This window comes from Acomys russatus, chromosome X, assembly GCF_903995435.1.
Source record: "Acomys russatus chromosome X, mAcoRus1.1, whole genome shotgun sequence".
Lineage (NCBI taxonomy): Eukaryota > Metazoa > Chordata > Mammalia > Rodentia > Muridae > Acomys > Acomys russatus.
This window is the reverse complement of record NC_067169.1, coordinates 55305042-55324898: the sequence shown is the minus strand read 5'-3', so window position 1 is coordinate 55324898 and position 19857 is coordinate 55305042. Positions and strand designations below refer to the sequence as shown.

At 38.0% G+C, this 19857-nt stretch overlaps 1 protein-coding gene across 1 annotated transcript in view; it reads left to right on the top strand.

Moving 5' to 3' along the window:
* Window positions 1-19857, top strand: part of Zdhhc15 (zinc finger DHHC-type palmitoyltransferase 15) — a 92466-nt gene that overhangs the window by 60104 nt on the left and 12505 nt on the right. Inside the window, exons 4-5 of the mRNA XM_051141713.1 lie at window positions 1783-1903; window positions 16048-16117. Of these exons, the coding sequence (XP_050997670.1) occupies window positions 1783-1903; window positions 16048-16117 (191 nt within the window). The remainder of the gene's footprint in view (window positions 1-1782; window positions 1904-16047; window positions 16118-19857) is intronic.

Genomic DNA, 19857 nt, shown 5'->3' with positions numbered 1-19857 from the left:
AATGCCCCCTATGCTATGGCACGATACCATAAAATGCACCATGGGTATAGTTCTATTCTTGTTTGGTTGCTTGGTTGGTTTTTGAGACAACGTTTCTCTGTGTAGTCCTGGTTGTCCTGGATCACTTTGTAGACCAGGTTGGTCTTGAACTCACAGAGTTCTTGGATTATAGGCATGTGCCACCATGCCCAGCAATGTTCTATTTATAATTCATTTTTAAAATATCATCTATGTGTACATGTGCACACCCAATCTAAGCATTCTTGTACATATCTTTTGACATACTTAAATATATCTTTCACTCACATATATTTATTGTCTTGGCTTATATAACTAGGAGTGGAATTGCTAGGTCACACTGTAGACATGCATTTCATTTTAGCTACTACCTAAGTTATCCAACTGGATTATAAAGCCACATTCCCACCAAGCGCTATGTCCCTCAAAATGTACCATGTAAGGACTGGAAGAAAAGTACATGTTGTTAGAAAAATAGTGAACAAAAGAGTAGAATCTACAATGTATAAAAAATTGTTACTATTCAGCATAAGAAGATAATAGCCTAACTTGTTCTCACCTTTGCCAATTGTTTGAGAATTTCATGCAACCTTGATCATATTCACCCCTCCCATGTTCCTCCTAGATCTATCACCCCACCCTACCTGCCCACCCACTCCTGTCCTCTTTTTCTCTTTAAACTCATCAAGTACTGCTTGTGTTACTCACGTGTTCTTGGGTATGTGGCCTTCACTGGAGCATAGTCAACCCCCCAGACTTCATCCTCAAAGGAAACTGATGAAACACCTAATTATTTTAGTGGACAGAAGACTTGTATAGGTATTTCAAGAGAAATCCCCCGAATGACATCACAAAAAGATGCTCGTATTCACTAGTAGCTGTGAAAGTACTGAGTTTTTTTTAAAAAGTACAATAAGGTACTGTATACTAAAAGTTTAAACTCACATGACTGGCAATATCAAATAGATTTAAATGATTAATAATTAGAATGCTAAATGGTACTTTGTATTACTATCTTGCTCCAGTCTTCTGAAATAAATATCATTTATTTTACAGAGAAAATGTTTAGATCAAGAATGTCTAATTTTCCAAAGTTATTTTCTATTTTTTGTTCATAATAAGGCTTAAACCATAAATTCGCACTATAAATTCCTCCCTTTTGCATAGAGCAATGAGAAGTTTTCAATTCTATATTATATTGAAAAAATAATTGGGTTACCTTAGGCAATATTAGCAAAATGTAGCATTAAATTGGCAAAAAGTTCTGTAACTAGTAAGGCTATCCACAATTCTACCCATTTGCAAAATTATAATATTCAGACAATGTCACAAAGCCAGACTCTCCAAGAGTGTCATCAGCATTATGATTCTATGAAAAAGTAGCTGGCACTCAATAACCCTGGTTACTCATAGAAGGGATCCTCGCAGAATTGTATTACACAACTGTATATAGCATCATACAAGGCATAATGGAATGGAAATAATGCAAGTCTTGGAGTTAGATGACATGCATTGGCGGCCTGCTTTGCTATTTACAAGTTAATTGAATACCATGGACAAGGTACTTAATCTGTCTATGTGCTATTTTTTAATTTAAAAAAGAATACCACCTGTCTCATAAAATACTTAGCCAAAGAAATGTAAAAGACAAACTGGCATTTGAAGTTCAAGGACAGATAATAAATATTTTCATTTAGGCTGTTATGGTTGTTTTTAATCCCATCTGGGAATCTGAGAAAATAACCTTGCCTATTTTGCTTCCAGTTCCACTTGTCCTATACAGACAAGGAGCGCTATGAAAATGAAGATAGACCTGAGGTCCAGAAGCAGATGCTTGTGGATATGGCCAAGAAGCTACCAGTGTACACAAGAACTGGGAGTGGAGGTCAGTTCATCATGTCATGCAGGCTAGCAGCTAACAGGAATACCAAATCATCTGTGTTGTCAGGCTAGCCTTTTCCTCCCTTTTTCTCAAAACCATATTTCTTTACAAAAGCTTTCAAATGCCTATCAAAGTTGGGAGAATTGTAAGTAACTGTAACACCTGGGCTCTACCAGCTTTAACATATTCCTTTCTATATAGTCAACTCTCTGTCTGTTTTCTATTGGATCATCTTATTTTTCTGATGCATTTTAAAACAAATAGCAAACACCAGTACATATCCACCCTTTTGTGGATAAAATTTGCATATGAAAATATGCAAATATCTTAGGTGTACAATTCAACATGTTTTGAAAAACATGCACACCTGTAATCAAAGCTGCTAAAAATTTGCCATCACTCCAAGAAGGTCCTGCCATGCTTCTACTCAGTCAATCCCCATACACACATAAAATTATTATTCTGATAGATCTCCAATGGTGTTAGCTTTGCCTGCTCTAGAATTTTGTATACATGTGTTTCGCTTCTTTCAGTCAGCATAATATTTGTGACATTCATTCACATTGTTGATATTTCATTCCTTGTATTGCTGAGTAGGCTTACATTGTATGAATATAACAGCTTGTTTATCTCCTCAGTGACTGATATAAATTTGGGTTGTTTCCAATGCTTAGCTGATATGAATCAGTCTGCTATGAACATCCTTGTAGTAATAAATGAAAGACAATGTATCTTCATTTATGCGGTTAAATATCCTTTGTGAAGTTTTACTCTTGGACTTCATTTGGATAAATGGAACAGTACTTACAGAGACAGTTCTCCTGTGCTGTCCAATTTGGGGTCATTTTTTTTTTCACTATTTGTTTATTCAGCAGATATCTGATAAGATGCAGTTTGACAGTTGAGGGAATTTTGATTAGACAAAAATAAAGATTTATAGTTAATTTTGTTAGAGGGGTAATGTCATAGTACTTACTATTTTTTTTTTCAAAATATTCATACACACTTAACTGTCTGGTTGTTTCAATATTTGCTTTAAATGCTGAGGTAACAGAGCAGTGGAAGAAAGCAATAAAGAGAAAACGGCCCATTCTTGAACCTATTGAACCTGGGCAATGATGCATGTGCTTCTTTGTCCTCTTATTTCAGTGGGTGTTTGGACAGAGTGATAAGGAATTTTGATTGTCACCTTGATTAAATTAAGAAAGACATAAAACAGAGTGTGGCAGTGAACATCTTTAATCCCAGCACTGGCGTTGGGGAGGGGGGAGTGGTCAGAGGCAGGAGAATCTCTGTGACTTGGAGGCTAGCCTAGTCTCCAGAGCAAGCTCCAAGCCATCCAGGGCTACATAGTGAGACTCTATCTTGAAAACAGAGGAGGGAACAGCAAGGCACGTTACTGAGATGCACCTTGGATGTGAAGCGAAGGTTAACCAAGTGGGGCCAACCTGCTCTGAGTGTGAATGACATGACACAGTCCCGTGAACTGGTGTCTCAGACTGAATTAAAAAGAGAAAAGGAGAAAGTACTGTATGGCTCCTCTTCTTCTGTCCCCTGATCCACCCAGATCCGAGCTAGCTCCCACTACAACAGCCACGTGCTACTCCTGTTCCATGCCTTACCTTCCGTGATGGACTAGTTCCTTTTAAGCCATAACCTATAATAAATTTATCTTCCCTCAAGTTGTTTCAACTAATAAAAAACTTCCACAATACTAATTTTTAAAAAGTTAATAATACGTGTGAGACACTGGTCCAAGCAATGTGAGTGCAGAATTAGATAGGCCCCAGGTCTCTTAAGAAATAGAAATTCTTTTTTTTATTAAATTATATTATTTCATTATTTCCCTTTTTTCGTTCCTTCCTCCAACTCTTCTCATGCAACCCCTTGCTTTCTTTCAGATTTATGACTTCTACTTCTTTAGTTGTTGGTGGTGTATGTGTGTGTGTCTGTGTGTGTCTGTGTATTCCTAAATATGGAAATGCAAGCCCCTCATTTCATAGAATGATGCTGTATTATATGACATTGAGGCTGACCACTTGGTATTGGCTAACCAATTAGTGTGTTCCTTCCTGAGGACCGCTATTCCCCTGTTCTCAGTATTCTTTGGTTGCATACAGTTCTTTGTCTAGAGTTAAGGCCCCATGAAATTTCCCCTTCCATGTTAGCATATTGTCTTTGTTCAGTTTTTGTTTAGGGAACCATGTAGCTGCCCCGACATTTCTACGAGACACACAGTCTCACAGCAAACTTTCTTTTCCTTTTTCTTACAATCTTTCTCCCACCTCTTCCATAAAGATTCCTGAGCCTTGGGTCTAGGTTGTGTTATAGAGGTATCAGTTGGGACTGGGCTCCACAGCTCAGCATTTTAATCAGTTGTGGTTTCCTGTAATGGTCTCTGTTGCACAGAGTTTTATTGATGAGTATTGAGAACTAACTATGCATATCTGTGGGTATAAAGAGAAACCATGGGTGAAGGCATCTCTGTGACAAGCTGGAGACCTAAGTCAGGGTAGGCTTCTGAGGATATGACAGGGGCTCTAGCTGAGTCTCTTAGTAGCAGGGGCCATGGAGAATGAAGAGGACATCCTCTAACTAGTCAAGTCTCCTAGTAAAGGAAGGGGAACACCAATCCCCCCACAAAAGCTTTGATCCAAAATGTACCCTGCCTACAAGATGTGCAGGGAGAAAGATAGAGCAGATAAAGATAGATTGAGGCAATGTGCAACCAATGCCTGACCCAGTCCAAGACCCACCCCATGTGAGAGAACCAATCCTTGACACTATTAACATACTCTGCTATGCTTGCAGACAGGGGATTAGCATAGCAGTCCTCTAAGAGGCTCCACCCAGCAGCGGTTGCAAACAGATGCTCAGACTCACAGCCAAATGTTGAGGCAAAGCATAGCAAGTCTTGTGAATAAGTGGGGGGGGGGGTATGGAGAAAAGGACATACAGATTACAGGAGCTCCACAAGAAGACCAACAGAGCCAACTAACCAGGGTACAGAGGGCCTTGGGAAGGCTGAAGCACCAAGGAAGGACCATACATGGACTGGGCTTAGGCTCCACACAGCGATGTAGCGAATGGGCAGCTCAGGCTTCATGAGGGTCCTCTAGTAAGGGGAGTGGGGGCTGTCTTTGACATGGACTCTCTTGCCTGCTTATTGATCACTCCCCTTCCCCTGGCAGGGCTGCCTTCTCAGGTCACAGGGGAAGAGGACTTGCTCAGTCCTGATGCTACTTTATGACCTGAGGTGTGTGGTTGGTTGAGGACTCCCTTTTTTGAAAATAGGGAAAGAGGGAGGGAAGAAGATGGAGGGAGTGTGGTACTAAGAGGAGAGGATGGAGGGGGCTACAACCAGTAGGTAAAGTGAATAAATTAATTCATTTTAAAAATAAATATTTAGAATGTAGTTAGGGAGTATAGTGGTTTAGTAAAGTGAAGTTGTAGGTCTCCTTCATGATTCATGACCTTACTAGCCCTGGATCGGTGGGTAGCTTTCCAGTACCAGGCATGATTTCCTTCTTGTTGAGCAGGTCTTAATTCTAATTAGAGAGCTATTGGTTACTGCAAAAGTATGTGTGCCACTAGTGCACCCTTAGGGTTTTCATGCTATGCTGATCATTATTGTAGTTCATAGACATCATAGCTAGAAATGTTGATTGCTTCCCTCCTTTGTAAACTTGCATGGTACCTTCATGCAGGAGGCTTTCAAGTCAGATCCAATCCCGACCAACAATTCAAATGAAGTCTTATGCCTAGCATTGATGTTTTATTAGATAGTCTGTTGATCTTGGGGTATATTATACACCAGGTGGGAATTTTTCGTTTAAAAATATATTATATATACATACATAGAGATAATTTTATGTCTTATATGTTGTTATTTAAATAGATAAAAATATGATTCTTTATGGCATTTTCAGACATCTTTGCTATTATTTTACCTTCCTCCTGCTCTCCTTCTGCATTGATCTGGCCCCTTACTTCCTAATTAATACCTCCATTTTCCCATTTCCCTTCAAATCATTTGTACCTTTCTATTCTCGCTCTCTATTGCACCCTCATGTCCCTTTTAACTTTCCTGCTTTCTGTGATTTCTCCATGTTATACATTCACATCCAAAGATTTAGATGTAGCAAGCACAGATGAGATAGAGCATGCATGTCTTGTTACTTCAGTAAATACAAGGTTCATTCATTTGCCTGCAATTTTCATGACATTATTTTTCCCTTACAGCTAAGTAGTAGTATTCCATCATGTATAGGCACCACACGTTCATTATGCATTCATCAGTTGAAGGACATTTAGTCTGTTTCCATGCCCTAGCTATTGTGAAAAGAATGGCTGTGCAAGTATCTGTGAAGTCCTGTGAGCAAATGCCAAGGATTAATATAGCTGGGTCATGTGGGCTATTTTTTCTTTGGTCATATGATTTGTTTTTAGCTTTTCCAACGTTCTCCATACTGATTTTCTAAGTGGTTTGAGAAGTTTGCAATCACAACAGTGAATGAGAGTTCCCTTTCCCACACATCTGTTGTCTTCTTGAGTTTTGCCACTCTGGATAAGATGAAATCGCAAAGTGGTTTTAATTTACATTTCCATAACTGCTAGGAATGATTAATATTGTCTAGGTATTTCTTTTCTTTTTTATTATTTTTTTATTATTAATTTATTCTTATTACATCTCAATGGTTATCCCATCCCTTGTATCCTCCTATTCTTCCCTCCCTCCCATTTTCCCCTTATTCCCCTCCCCTATGACTACGACTGAGGGGGATTACCTCCCCCTGTATATGCTCATAGGGTATCAAGTCTCTTCTTGGCAACCTGCTGTCCTTCCTCTGAGTGCCCAAGGGGCATGTCCCATGAAAGCCTTCACTTACCAGGAAACTGGGACAGAGGGGAAGACATCCTATTGGGACTCTAAATGAGAGAAGCATGGGAGAATAGCAAAGTAGAAGGATCCAGAGGGTCCTAGAAACCTACAAGTAGAACATTATGATAGGCAGATTTGGGCCCAGGGGTCCCGCTCAAACTAAGGCACCGGCCAAGGACAATACAGGCAGTAAACTTTAAACCCCCACCCAGATCTAGCCAATGGACAGAACATTCTCCACAGTTGAGTGGAGAGTGGGATATGACTTTCTCACGTAGTCTAGGTATTTCTTAGTCACTATTACTTCTTTCAAGGACTTGGGTTTTTTTTTTCCAGTGGATCATTTTTGACTCTTTATGTTTGGAGTTCCTTATATATTCTGGATCTTAAACTTATGTCAGATGAATAGCTGGCAGAGATACTTTTGCATTCTGTAAGCTTGTGCTTCATATTATTACTTTTTTTTATCTGTGCAGAAACTTTCTGGTTTTATGAAGTCCCATTTGTCAATTGGTGCTCTTAATTCTTGAGCAAATGGAGTCTTATTCAAAAAGTCCTTTTCTACAAATACATCATACCGTCTATGTTTTCTTCTAGAAGTTCCAGTGTTTCAGGTTTCATGTTTAGGTCTTTGAACCATTTGGTGTTAGTCTTTGTGCAAAGTGATAAATATGTGTCTAATTTCATTCTTCTACATGTGACATCTGATTTTCCCTGCACTATTTATTGATGCTGTCTTTTCTACAATGTATGTTTTTGGAATATTTGTCAAATATGAGATAATTCTAGTTATATATACACATATTCGGCTCTTGTGTTTTGTTCTATGTGTCTATATGTCTGTTGGTCTATATGTGCCAGTAACATTGGTATTATTACTGCATCTTTGTATTGTAGCTTTTGGTCTGGAATGGTAATCTCTCTAGCACTATTCTTTTTGCTGAGCTTTGTTTTGGCTACTAGTGTTTACATGTGAACTTTAGAATAGTTTTCCCTATTTCTGTGAAGAATAAGATGGGAAGTTTCTATTGGGATTGCATTGAATCTCTAAATGGCTTTTGGTAGAGTGGTCAATTTCACAATATTATTCCTACCAATCCATGAGCATAGGGTATCTTTACATTTTATAGTGTTTTTCTCCACCTCTTCAGAAATTTAACATTTTCATTGTAGAGGTCATTCATTCCCTTGGTTAGCTTTATTCCTAGAGAGTTTAATTTTCTTTGATGCTATTGTAAATGGGAGTGTGTCCATGACATCTTTCTCTGTGTTTGTTGGTGGTGTATAGAAAGGCTACTGACTTTTGTAAGTTGAGTCTGTATCTTCCCATATTGTCAATTTTTTTTTTTATCATTTCTAGAAATTTTCTGATGAGATTTTTGGGATCTCTAATGGTATCATGTCTTATGCTTCAAGCACACTATTGAAAAGTAGTGGGGATATCCCTATCTCACTCCTGAATTTCAGTGGGACTTCTTGAAGATTAGAATTATGTTGGCTGTGGTTTTCTCATATGTAGCTTTTATTATGCTGTTGTATGTCCCTTTATACTTACTTACTTTAGAACTTTTATTATGAAGACATGTTGGTCTTTGTCAAAGATTTTCTGCAGCCATTAAAATGATAATGTGATTTCTGTTTTCAAGTCCATTTATGTTGTTTATCACATTTATTGACTTGTAGATATTGTGCCTTACCTTCATCTGCAGGATAAAACCAACTTGGTCAGTGTTGGTAACCTTTCTGTTGTATCTGTATTGTGTTTAAAAATATTTAATTTATGATTTTCATATCTACATTCATCAGAGAAATTTGTTGTTGTTGTTTCTTTACTTGGTTTTGATATCATATCAATACTGACTTCCTAAAAGGAATTTCTTTCTGTTTATATTTTTTGAATAACTAAAAAAATATTGTGTATATTGATCTTCTTTGAAAGGCTGGTGAATTCTGCTGTGTCTCTCTGGGTCTGGATAGTTTTAAGTTGGAAAGCTTGCTATTATTCTTTCAATCTCCTCATTTATTATAGATGTGTTTAGGTTGTTCATTTCTTCTTGGTTTAATTTTGGTGGTTTGGATTAATCTAGAAATTCATCCATTTCTTTAAGATTATCCAATTCAATGGGGTACAAGTTTTAGTTTTCCTTGTAATATTCTGAGTTTATTTGTGTCTGTTGTAGTATTTCCCTGCTTGTTTCTACTTTGGGTCATTTCTTCCTTTCGGTTAGTTGAGCTGTGGGTCTGTCAATCTTGTTTATCTTCTCAGAGAATCAGCTCTTAGATTCATTGATTTTTGTATTATTTGTTTGTTTTTGCTTTTATTTCATTAATTTCTGCTCTGGCTTTTATTATTTCTCCACAGACAAGGTTGAAGTTTGATTTGTTCTTGTTTTTCCAATTTTATGAGTTGCATCAGCAAGTCATTTATTTGTGCTCTTTCGGGTTTTTTAAATTGCAGCTTATTTTTTTATGAAAAATATTTTTCAGTGTTGGCACTTAAAGCTATAAATTTCCCTTTTAGGGCTACTTTTAAAGTGTTCCAGAGGCTTTTGTGTTGTGTTTTCATTTTCATTTACTTCCAAGAATTTTTCGATTTCTTCATTGACCTACTCATTCAGTAATGAGTTGTTTAATATCCATGAGTTTGTGTATTTACTAGAAATTTGTTTGCTGTTAATTTTAAGTTTGTTGTATTATGGTCAGATAAGATACACATGTTATTTTCGTCTTTCTGAAATGTTTCACTTTGTTTTATGTTTTGTGGTGTGCTCTGTTTTAGAGAGGTTTCCATTGGCTGCTGAATAGAATGTATAGTGTCTAGTGTTTGTGTGGATATCTCTTATATCCACACAATGTATGATGTCAACTAATTCTGGTGTTTCTCTGCTTATTTTTGTCCAGATAACATGTCTATTAGAAAAAGTGGGGCATTGAAATCACCTAGTATTAATGAACTTATGTTAATCTGTGTCTTTTTATTTGAGTAGTGTCCCTTTTATGAAATTAGGTATGCCAGAATTTGTTGGATATATATTTAGGATAGTAATATCTTCTTAACTGTTCTCTTGAATAAAACAAGATGCCCTTTTTAAATATCTTCTGATTAGTTTTAGTTGGAAGTCTATTTTGTCAGATATTAGGGTAGTAATGCTTGCTTGCTTCCTGGTCCCCTTTGGTTGAAGCACTTTTGTTCATCATTTCCCTCAACATCGGTGCCTATCTTTAAAGCTATTACGAGTTTCTTGTAGACAACGGAAGGATGGACTCTGTTTCTTGATCCATTCAGACAGCATGTGTCTTTTGATTTGTTTTGAAAGATATATGTTGATTACAGTCATTGTGTTTTTGTTTCTTTGTTGTTGTTATTTGTGTACTCAGTGGTACTTTATATCTCTGTAATTATAGCTTGTTTTCTTTCCACAGTCTCTTGGCTAGGTTTATTCTTCAGCTGAGAAGTATTGCTTCCTGTATTTTATTTAGGGTTGGTCTGCCAGATACAAACATTTTTTTTTAGGCTTTTTGTATTGTGTGAAGTTAGCTATGACGGATAATTTTTCTGGATACAGTAGTCTAGGTTGGTAGTCTTGGTCCTTTAGAACTTGGAATGCATTGCTCCAGGCACTTCTGGCCTTCAGAGTTTCCATGGAGAAATCAGCTATTGTTCTGGTGTGTTTTCCTTTACACATGATTCCTGTCTTTTCTCTTGCAGCTTTCAGTATTCTTTCTTTGTTCTGTATAGTTGGTGTTTTGACTATGATATGCAATGAGGATATTTTTTTCTGGTCTAGGCAGTTTGACATTCCATGTGCTTCTTGTATCTATATGGGTATATTTTCCCTTTAGTCTGGGGAAATTTTCTTCTATGACCTTATTATAGATCCTTCTAAGCTATTGACCTAGAAATCTTCTCCCTCGTCTCTTCTAGCATGTGAGAAGGGTTTTTGGGGGGAAAGATCAGGTAGACTCACCTGGCTAGACCCTGGCTACAAGATGTGTAGGGATAAAGATAGAGCAGAGATTGAGGGTGTGGCCAACCAGTGCCTGGCTGGGTAGAGAGGTTGGATGTAGTTCTCGGGGCCCATGGTTTGTGTGCAGTGAGATCAGGGCTGTCCCAAAGAGGCCTAGACACTAGATGTGGGACCCGGGATAGATATGGGGATTTGGAGTGTATGGAGGAGAGTATCAGGCAGACTTACCTGGCTAGACCCTCATGAAAGTTTTGCAGAGCTTAGCTGGGAGGAGATATTAGATGGGCACATGACAGGTCTATCTATAGGTTGGTGGTAGACAGCACAGGTCCTGGTGAGAGCCTGGAGGTTGGGGATGTTACAAGTCAGATTGGCCAGACTAGACAAAGGCACTGAATGTGGACCATAGCTATATTTGGTGGTTGATGAGGGTATGGAGGCATAGATCAGGTGGAATCACCTGGCTAGACTCTGATGGAAGATGGGAAGGACATGAAGGGTTGAGACATTGGTTGTGTGTGAAAATTCTTATCAAATCCAGATAGAAAAGTATATAATTTAGGTAGTAGTATAGAAAATATGATTTTAAAAGAGGATATGAATTAGGTACACATGTGTCTATTATGCCCAGAGATATATGTTTGTTTAATTTCTAACATGTCTTATACTTTTTATTATCAAGAAGGAGAAAATAATTGTGGTATTTGAAACAACTATACATTATACAGTATTAAATCAGAGTAATTTTCACCTCCTTAAGCATTTATTGTTTTTTGTGTGCACTTGGAACCTTTTAGTTTCTTTCTTCATATTCTTTATAAAATATATAGTAAATTACTGTAGCACTCTTATGCTATAGAACATTAGAACTTATTCATCCTATTGTGACTATATTTTATTTTATTTTTTTTGAATATTATAAAGTATATATTCAATATTCATGTCACCATCATCTATATAATGTGCCTATGCAGAATAAATCAATACAATATTTTCCCTTACTTTTTTTGTTTTTTTTTAAATTTTTTAATTTTTTTATTAATTTATTCATATTACATCTTGATTGTTAGCCCTTCCCCTGTTTCCTCCCGTTCTTCCCTCCCTCCCACTTCCCCCCTTCTCCCCTCCCCTATGTCTGTGATTAAAGGAGACCTCCTCCCCCTATATATGCTCTTAGAATATCAAGTCTCTTCTTGGTAACTTGCTATCCTTCCTCTAGGTGCCCCCAGGTCTCCCCATTATCCAACATTTTTGTGACTTGAGTAAGATGCCCCCTACAGTCTTGTGCATTTGAATACTTGATCCCTGGTTGGTGGTGCTGTTTGGAGAGGCTTAAGAGATGTGCCCTTGTTGGAAGAAGTATGTCACTGGAGGCAGACTTTGAGAGTATAAAGACTCACACTTTTTCAAGTTTGTTTTCTCTGCTTCATGCTAGTGGTTCAAGATCTATGCCTTTGTTCCATCATCATGAATTCTAACCTTCTGGAGCCCTAAGCCCAAATAAACACTTCAATAAGTTGCCTTGATCATAGTATTTTATCTCAGCAATAGAAAAGTAACTATGCACTCCCTCTATCCTGCTACCTACAGCTCTTCCTGGCTTCTAGTGACTATATTCTACATTTTTCATTTATGAACCACTCTTTAGCTTCCACATAGAAACAAGAATGTGTAATACTTCACCTTCCTAATCTTCAACCTTAATGCAAAATCTCTGCTTATACATTAATAAATTCGCCCAAATATAATTTTTTGTTCCTTCCAACATTGTCCTATATCTTTAATCCTTAGTATCTGTTCTTTGGGTTTATGTGTTTGTATTATAAGACTCAAGTAGTTCTTTTCAAATGTACAGTACGTGATCCTGGGTCACCTGGTATCTCACCTTTGTGTGCATGCTGTTGCTTTGGTCTAATTAAAGATCTAGAGCCAAAGAAAAGTAGGTCCTGAGGGCAGTCAGCATTGTATGGTATGGTGGCCACCGGGTTTTGGTACAGCCCTTTAGTCAGGGATGGAAAAGCTAACACCACCAATAACAAAGAGGCTGCTTCCACTATAATGTGGGAGGCATCTTCTTCTGGCAAAAGATATTCAAAAGGATTTAGGAGCTCAAAATACCTGGCTTCACCAGGTCTTCTTACAAAATTTTACTCTTTCACGGTCAGTGCCCTCAGTGTAGCAGTAAACATCCTACAAGACCAAGAGTCCAACTTGCATTGCAATTTAAGTAATCCCAAGATGAAATTCTGTCTTTGATTTTCACTAATCCTTGTCCTGAGGCTCCCGGAGATAAGCATCCTTCAGAAGCTTTCAGGTCATTTATGTAGTACTTGAGTAGGAAATATGAAGCCCTTATCTCATGCTTTTCTTTCATTACTTTACCAGTGTTGTTAGGAGCAACAAGCCAACATCATTGCATTAGTTTTCTTAAAATATTCAAAATGTATACACAACCACCTATCTCCTTGCTTCTTGTCATGACTGACAGCATTGATTTAAGATATTTTACACATTTGCCCTGCCAGAGCATCATCAATTACCAGTTCCCACTTTAATACTGAAATGTAGCAATTAATTTAATTTAATAATTTTTTTGGTTTTTTTTCCAGGTAGGGTTTCTCTCTGTAGCTTTGACTGTCCTGGACTTGCTTTGTAGACCAGGCTGGCCTCGAATTCACAGAGATACCTCCTGCCTCTGCCTCCTCTAGTGCTGGGACTACAAGCGTGCGCCACCATGCCCAGCTAATTTGATCAAGTTTTAAAAACTTAATTTGAGTAACATAAGCAACCCACTTTCAGAAAGTCAAACTGGAGACAATTTCAGAAAACATTTTTATTCTTTTTTCCTCTAGAATCATTCTCAGTACCAAATTCTATGTTACTTATGTTACTTGGAAGAAAGAGAACCAGTAGATTACATTAGATAGAAAGATGATTAGAAAAAAAAAGAAAGATGATTAGAAAAAAAGAAATGATTAGAAAAAAAGGAAGATGATTAGATGGTAGATAGATAGATAGATAGATAGATAGATAGATAGATAGATAGATAGATCATTTATTATGAGAATTTATTTTCAGAAACTATAAGGGCTGAAAAGTCCCATTATCCACATATGAAAGCTGCAGTCCTTGAAAAGGTAGTGGTATATCTCCAGTTTGATCTAAAAGGCCTAAGCATGAGGAAATCCAAGAGTGTACATTCTAAGCCAGATCCAAAGCCTAGAGAAGCAGAGGGCTAATGGTGCAATTTTCAGTTCAAGTCGAAGACCTGAGGAAAAAGGAGTCCAAACTGTTTAAGTTCCAGTCAAGGAACAGCAGGAGACTAATGTCCCAGTTCACACAGTCAGGCAGAGAGCAGAGTCTTCCTTTCTCTGCCTTTTTGTTCTATTCAAGCCCTCTGCAGATTGAGTGCAGCCAACCCACACTGCAGAAGATTACCTGCTTTTCTGATTCTCCCCATTCAAAGGCCACTTTCCTCTGGAAACACCCTCACAGCACACAGATCTAAAACCTACCCAAATATGTGGAAACCCAAGTGTTCACTTCTCTGTAGGTGTGATAAAACACTAACCAAATGCTACTACGATAGGAAAGAGTTTGATTTATATTACACTTTTCACTAACATTTCAACACTTTAGGGAGTCAAGGCTGGAACACAAATATATAAATATCCAGTTGTCTTTGTTTTTTTCTTCTCTGTTGCTAGGACAAAATACTGAACAATGCAACTTGGAGAGGAAGGGACTGATTTCATCTTACACTGCAAATAGCATTCCATCATCAAGGGAAGTTAGAGCAGGAGCTGAAGCAGAGATGTTGGTGGGACTCTGCTTACTGGGTTGCTCTCCCTGGCTTGCCCAGCCAGCTTTGTTTTTTAACACAGAACCACCTGTCCAAGCATGACACCGTCAACCAAGAAAACACTCTATAGACACGCCCACGGGCCATTCTGAATGCCTCCATTTAGGTTCCCTTTTCCCAGTGGATTCCAGTTTTTATCAAGCCGACAGAAACTAGCCAGCACACCAATCAAGTTGACACATAAAATTAGCCACCAAGCCATTCAAAGAGCACAGAGATAGTCACTGAAGACACAAACAACTGTGCAGGCCATGAGACAGGCAAAAGTGCAATTTTGGAAGGGCAGAGAGGTAGCCAATGTCACTGGAACATAGAGAATGCTGAGTGGTACGAAGGATGCTTGAAAAGTTAGTCAGAGGCTGCAAGCTATGATACAGAATTTGGAATTTATTCTTCACATGTTGGAAATTAACTGAGTATCAAGTGAATAATAATATGATTTGATTTACTTTTTAGCAAACCAACTAGCACTTCTGAATATTAAATACCATATGGAAGCAACAATGAAGGGCTAATGATCAATTACAGAACTGTTGCAGGCATATGGTGATATGCTCTATCCCCCACCCACCATACACACACATAAGCACTCATTAGTAGAAATGAACTCAGGACTCTGCTGAATTTGCAGCCTATTGTGTTAAATCATTTGTATGTGCCTAAAGCACACTTTAGATAGAATTGTTATATTTTTCAAATTATCTATACCTTTAAGTTTTGAGAATAATAATAGCATTATACAATTATACATATCAATACTGTATCAGCAAATATGGAGAAAATTAAAAGAAAATAATTGGAAGAGGAAGGAAGGGTGTGTGTGTGTGTGTGTGTGTGTGTGTGTGTAAGAAGTCATAAAAACAACTAAAGAAGTTAGAGCCCTGCCATTCATTTGCTGTGTCATGGCCTTGATTACAGCACTTGGTATGGTACAGTTTTCTATTTCTTTATCTGTAAGATGGGAAATTAAACAAAATGTTCTAGGTAGAATGTCTCTTCTCTTCTTCAAATTGTTATCCTGAGAATACCATCTTTAGCGTATTGTAAGAATCATATCTATCTTCTACAATCTAACCTCTGGAAATCGCAGCTAAATTCTTATGTGCAGAGAGGAAAGTTGGGATAAACAGGCTAAATGAATTCCCAAATCACTGAGACAGTTCTTAGTATTTAGTGTATAATACAAAATCTTGTGGCCAGTTATCCAAATATGAAAAGTTCCCCCTTCTTTCATCCTCTTAAAGTTGCTTTTAACACTGACCCAACACAAAATCTTACCTACCACAATCTACTATGTTGTTACTTTTTCCTTAGCAGCTTGAGATGCGTTTGACTGTCTATAGTCAGTGTGTAACAAAATATATCCACTAACTAGCAAAGTGTAGGGTCTTATATTGACCTTGAAGTCATACTAACCACCTTCTATTTCTTATAGCTGTACGGTTCTGTGACCGGTGCCATCTAATCAAGCCAGACCGCTGTCATCACTGTTCTGTCTGTGCCATGTAAGTGACAACTAAACTTTCCCTGGGCTGATGCTGGCCACTGATGGTTGCCTAGACAACAAAATGACTGATCCTAACATGTAACCATGCCTAGATAAGAGCATTTCTTTTGAGGCATAATGAACACATGCCAAACCCTCTCACAGGGGTGATAATGATTCTAGTCTAAAGATAGAAAACTAATACAGCATTTTCAAAAGAAACATTTCAAATTTAAGCATCTATTGTGAAGGGAGTTCTTGTATGCTCCACACCCATTTGATATATTCCATTAGTATGATACATTGATAAAACTAATAAACTAATATTGAGACATTGTTTTCATTGTGTTCTATTGTAGTATAGCTTAATTATCAAAAAGGAAATGCTCTATTAGTGAACCTTTATGTAATTTACAGCTTTTGCTACTCAAACCAATGCTATATAAATGTCCTTGTCCAGATGTCATCCTGTATGTGTGTGAGTATATCTGTTGGATAAGATATATTTAACTTTTGACTTGGATGTACTTTTTAGATATCCCCTCTTTCCCCCTAATATCATTTTTCTGCTCCTGGATTTCATCAAGCATACCACATTACAGTGTCATGTCGCTGTAGGTCCTCTAATCCAGGACAACTTCTCAGCCTTTACCTTGGTTTTGATAACCTTGACATTTTGGGGCATTAAGAATCAGATGCCTTCAAAGATATCATTCATCATGACCAAGTAGGCTTCATTCCAGGCATGCAGGGATGGTTTAATATACAGAAATCCATCAATGTAATCCACCATATAAACAAACTGAAAATAAAAAACCATATGATCATCTCTTTAGATGCAGAGAAAGCATTTGATAAAATCCAACACCCATTCATGTTTAAAGTTTTAGAGACATCGGGGATACAAGGCACGTTCCTCAACATAATAAAGGCTGTATATAGCAAGCCAATAGCCAAAATCAAAGTAAATTGTGAGATACTCAAGGAAATTCCTCTAAAATCGGGAACAAGGCAAGGCTGCCCACTCTCTCCATATCTCTTCAATATAGTACTCGAAGTTCTAGCCAGAGCAATAAGACAACAAAAGGAGATCAAGGGTATCCAAATGGGAAAGGAGGAAGTCAAGTTATCCCTCTTTGCAGATGATATGATAGTGTACATAAGTGACCCTCAAAATTCCACCAGAGAACTCCTAAAGCTGATAAACACCTTCAGCAAATTGGCTGGATACAAAATTAACTCAAAAAAGTCTGTAGCCTTCCTATACACAAATGACAAGCTTGCAGAGGAAGAAATTAGAAAAACCATATCCTTCAGATTAGCCACAGGCAATAGAAAATATTTAGGAGTTATCCTAACTAAGCAAGTGAAGGACTTGTTTGAAAAAAATTTCAAAACTCTGAAGAAAGAGATTGAAGATGACATGAAAAGATGGGATGATCTTTCTTGCTCATGGATCGGGAGAATTAACATAGTAAGAATGGCCATCCTACCAAAAGCAATCTACAGATTCAATGCAATCCCTATCAAAATACCTACACAATTTTTTAAAGACATTGAAAGTGCAATTCTGAACTTCATATGGAAAAACAAAAAACCCAGAATAGCTAAAACCATCTTGTACAATAAAAGGTGCTCCGGAGGAATCTCCATACCTGATCTCAAACTGTACTATAAAGCAATAGTAATTAAAACAGCATGGTACTGGCACAGCAACAGGCTGGTTGATCAGTGGAATCGAATTGAAGACCTAGATATGAATCCACACATATGGTCACTTGATTTTTGACAAAGAAGCCAAATCCATTCAATGGAAAAAGGATAGCGTCTTCAACAAATGGTGTTGGTCTAATTGGATGTCTATGTGTAAAAAAATGCAACTGGACTCATAATGTCACAAAACTCAAATCCAAGTGGATTAAAGACCTCAACATAAAACCAGAGACACTAAGTCACTTAGGAGAAAAAGTGGGGAAGAGCCTGGAACATATTGGCACAGGAGACAACTTCCTGAACAGAACACCAACGGCCCAGGCCTTAATGTCAACCATTAATAAATGGGACCTCATGAGGCTGAGAAGCTTCTGTAAGGCAGGAGACACTGTCAAGAAAACAAAGCGACAGCCTACAGACTGGGAAAAGATCTTCACCAACCCTACATTTGACAAAAGTCTAATATCCTAAATATATAAAGAACTCAAGAAATTAAACACGACCAAACCAAATAACCCAATTGAGAAATGGGGCTTGGAACTAAACAGAGAATTCTCAACAGAGGAATATCAAATGGCTGAGAAACACTTAAAGAAATGCTCAACCTCCTTAGTCTTCAGGGAAATGCAAATCAAAACAACTTTGAGATTCCATCTTACACCCATCAGAATGGCTAAGATCAAAAATTCAAGTGACACCACATGCTGGCGAGGATGTGGGGAGAGAGGAACATTTCTTCATTGCTTGTGGGAATGCAAACTAGTACAGCCACTTTGGAAATCTATCTGGTGATATCTTAGAAAACTGGGAATAGGGCTTCCTCAAGACCCAGCTATTCCACTCCTTGGAATATACCCAGAAGATGCTCCAGCACACAACAAGAAAATTTGCTCAACCATGTTCATAGCAGCCTTATTCATAATAGCCAGAACATGGAAACAGCCTAAGTGTTCCTCAGTAGAAGAGTGGATAAAGAAACTGTGGTACATATACACTATGGAATGCTACTCAGCTATTAAAAACAAGGAATTCCCGAAATTTGTGGATAAATGGATTGAGCTGGAAATGATCATAATGAGTGAGTTAACCCAGAAACAGAAAGACTCAAATGGTATATACTCACTTATATCTGCATACTAGCCCAAGGGGCATGTCCCACGAAAGCCTTCACTTACCGGGAAACTGGGACAGAGGGGAGGACATCCTATTGGTACTCTAGATGAGAGAAGCATGGGAGAATAGCGAAGTAGAAGGATCCAGAGGGTCCTAGAAACCTACAAGTAGAACATTAGGATAGGCAGATTTGGGCCCAGGGGTCCCGCTCAAACTAAAGCACCAGCCAAGGACAATACAGGCGGTAAACTTTAAGCCCCTACCCAGATCTAGCCAAAGGTCAGAACATTCTCCACAGTTGAGTGGAGAGTGTGATATGACTTTCTCACGTACTCTGGTGCCTCACATTTGACCATGTCCTCTGGAGGGAGAGATCTGGTGGCACTCAGAGGAAGGACAGCAGGTTACCAAGAAGAGACTTGATACCCTATGAGCATATACAGGGGGAGGTAATCCCCCTCAGGAACAGTCATAGGGGAGGGGTATAAGGGGAAAATGGGAGGGAGGGAAGAATGGGAGGATACAAGGGATGGGATAAACATTGAGATGTAACAAGAATAAATTAATAAAAAATTTAAAAAAAAAGGAATCAGATGCTTTTATAAATTTTTCCTTGGTTAAAATTAGTTTACTCCTTTCTCATGGTCATTATAATGGGGTAATGGGATTTGTGGAGGAAGACTATGGAACTAAAGTACTACTCTCATTCCATGGTATCAAGGGTACATATAAATGGGACTTGTGACTACGGTGTTGATACTGAACATCTCTCTCAACTGATGTTTGCCAGGTGTTTCCTGTGTATAGTTATTCTGTTCCCCTCTCATTTCTGACCTATACTATTTGGATGGAAGTCACTATACATCCAGTAAAGTAGTAGGATGCCTCTCCTTGAAGGTGAATATTGTGCATAAACTATTTGGAGTATGTCTG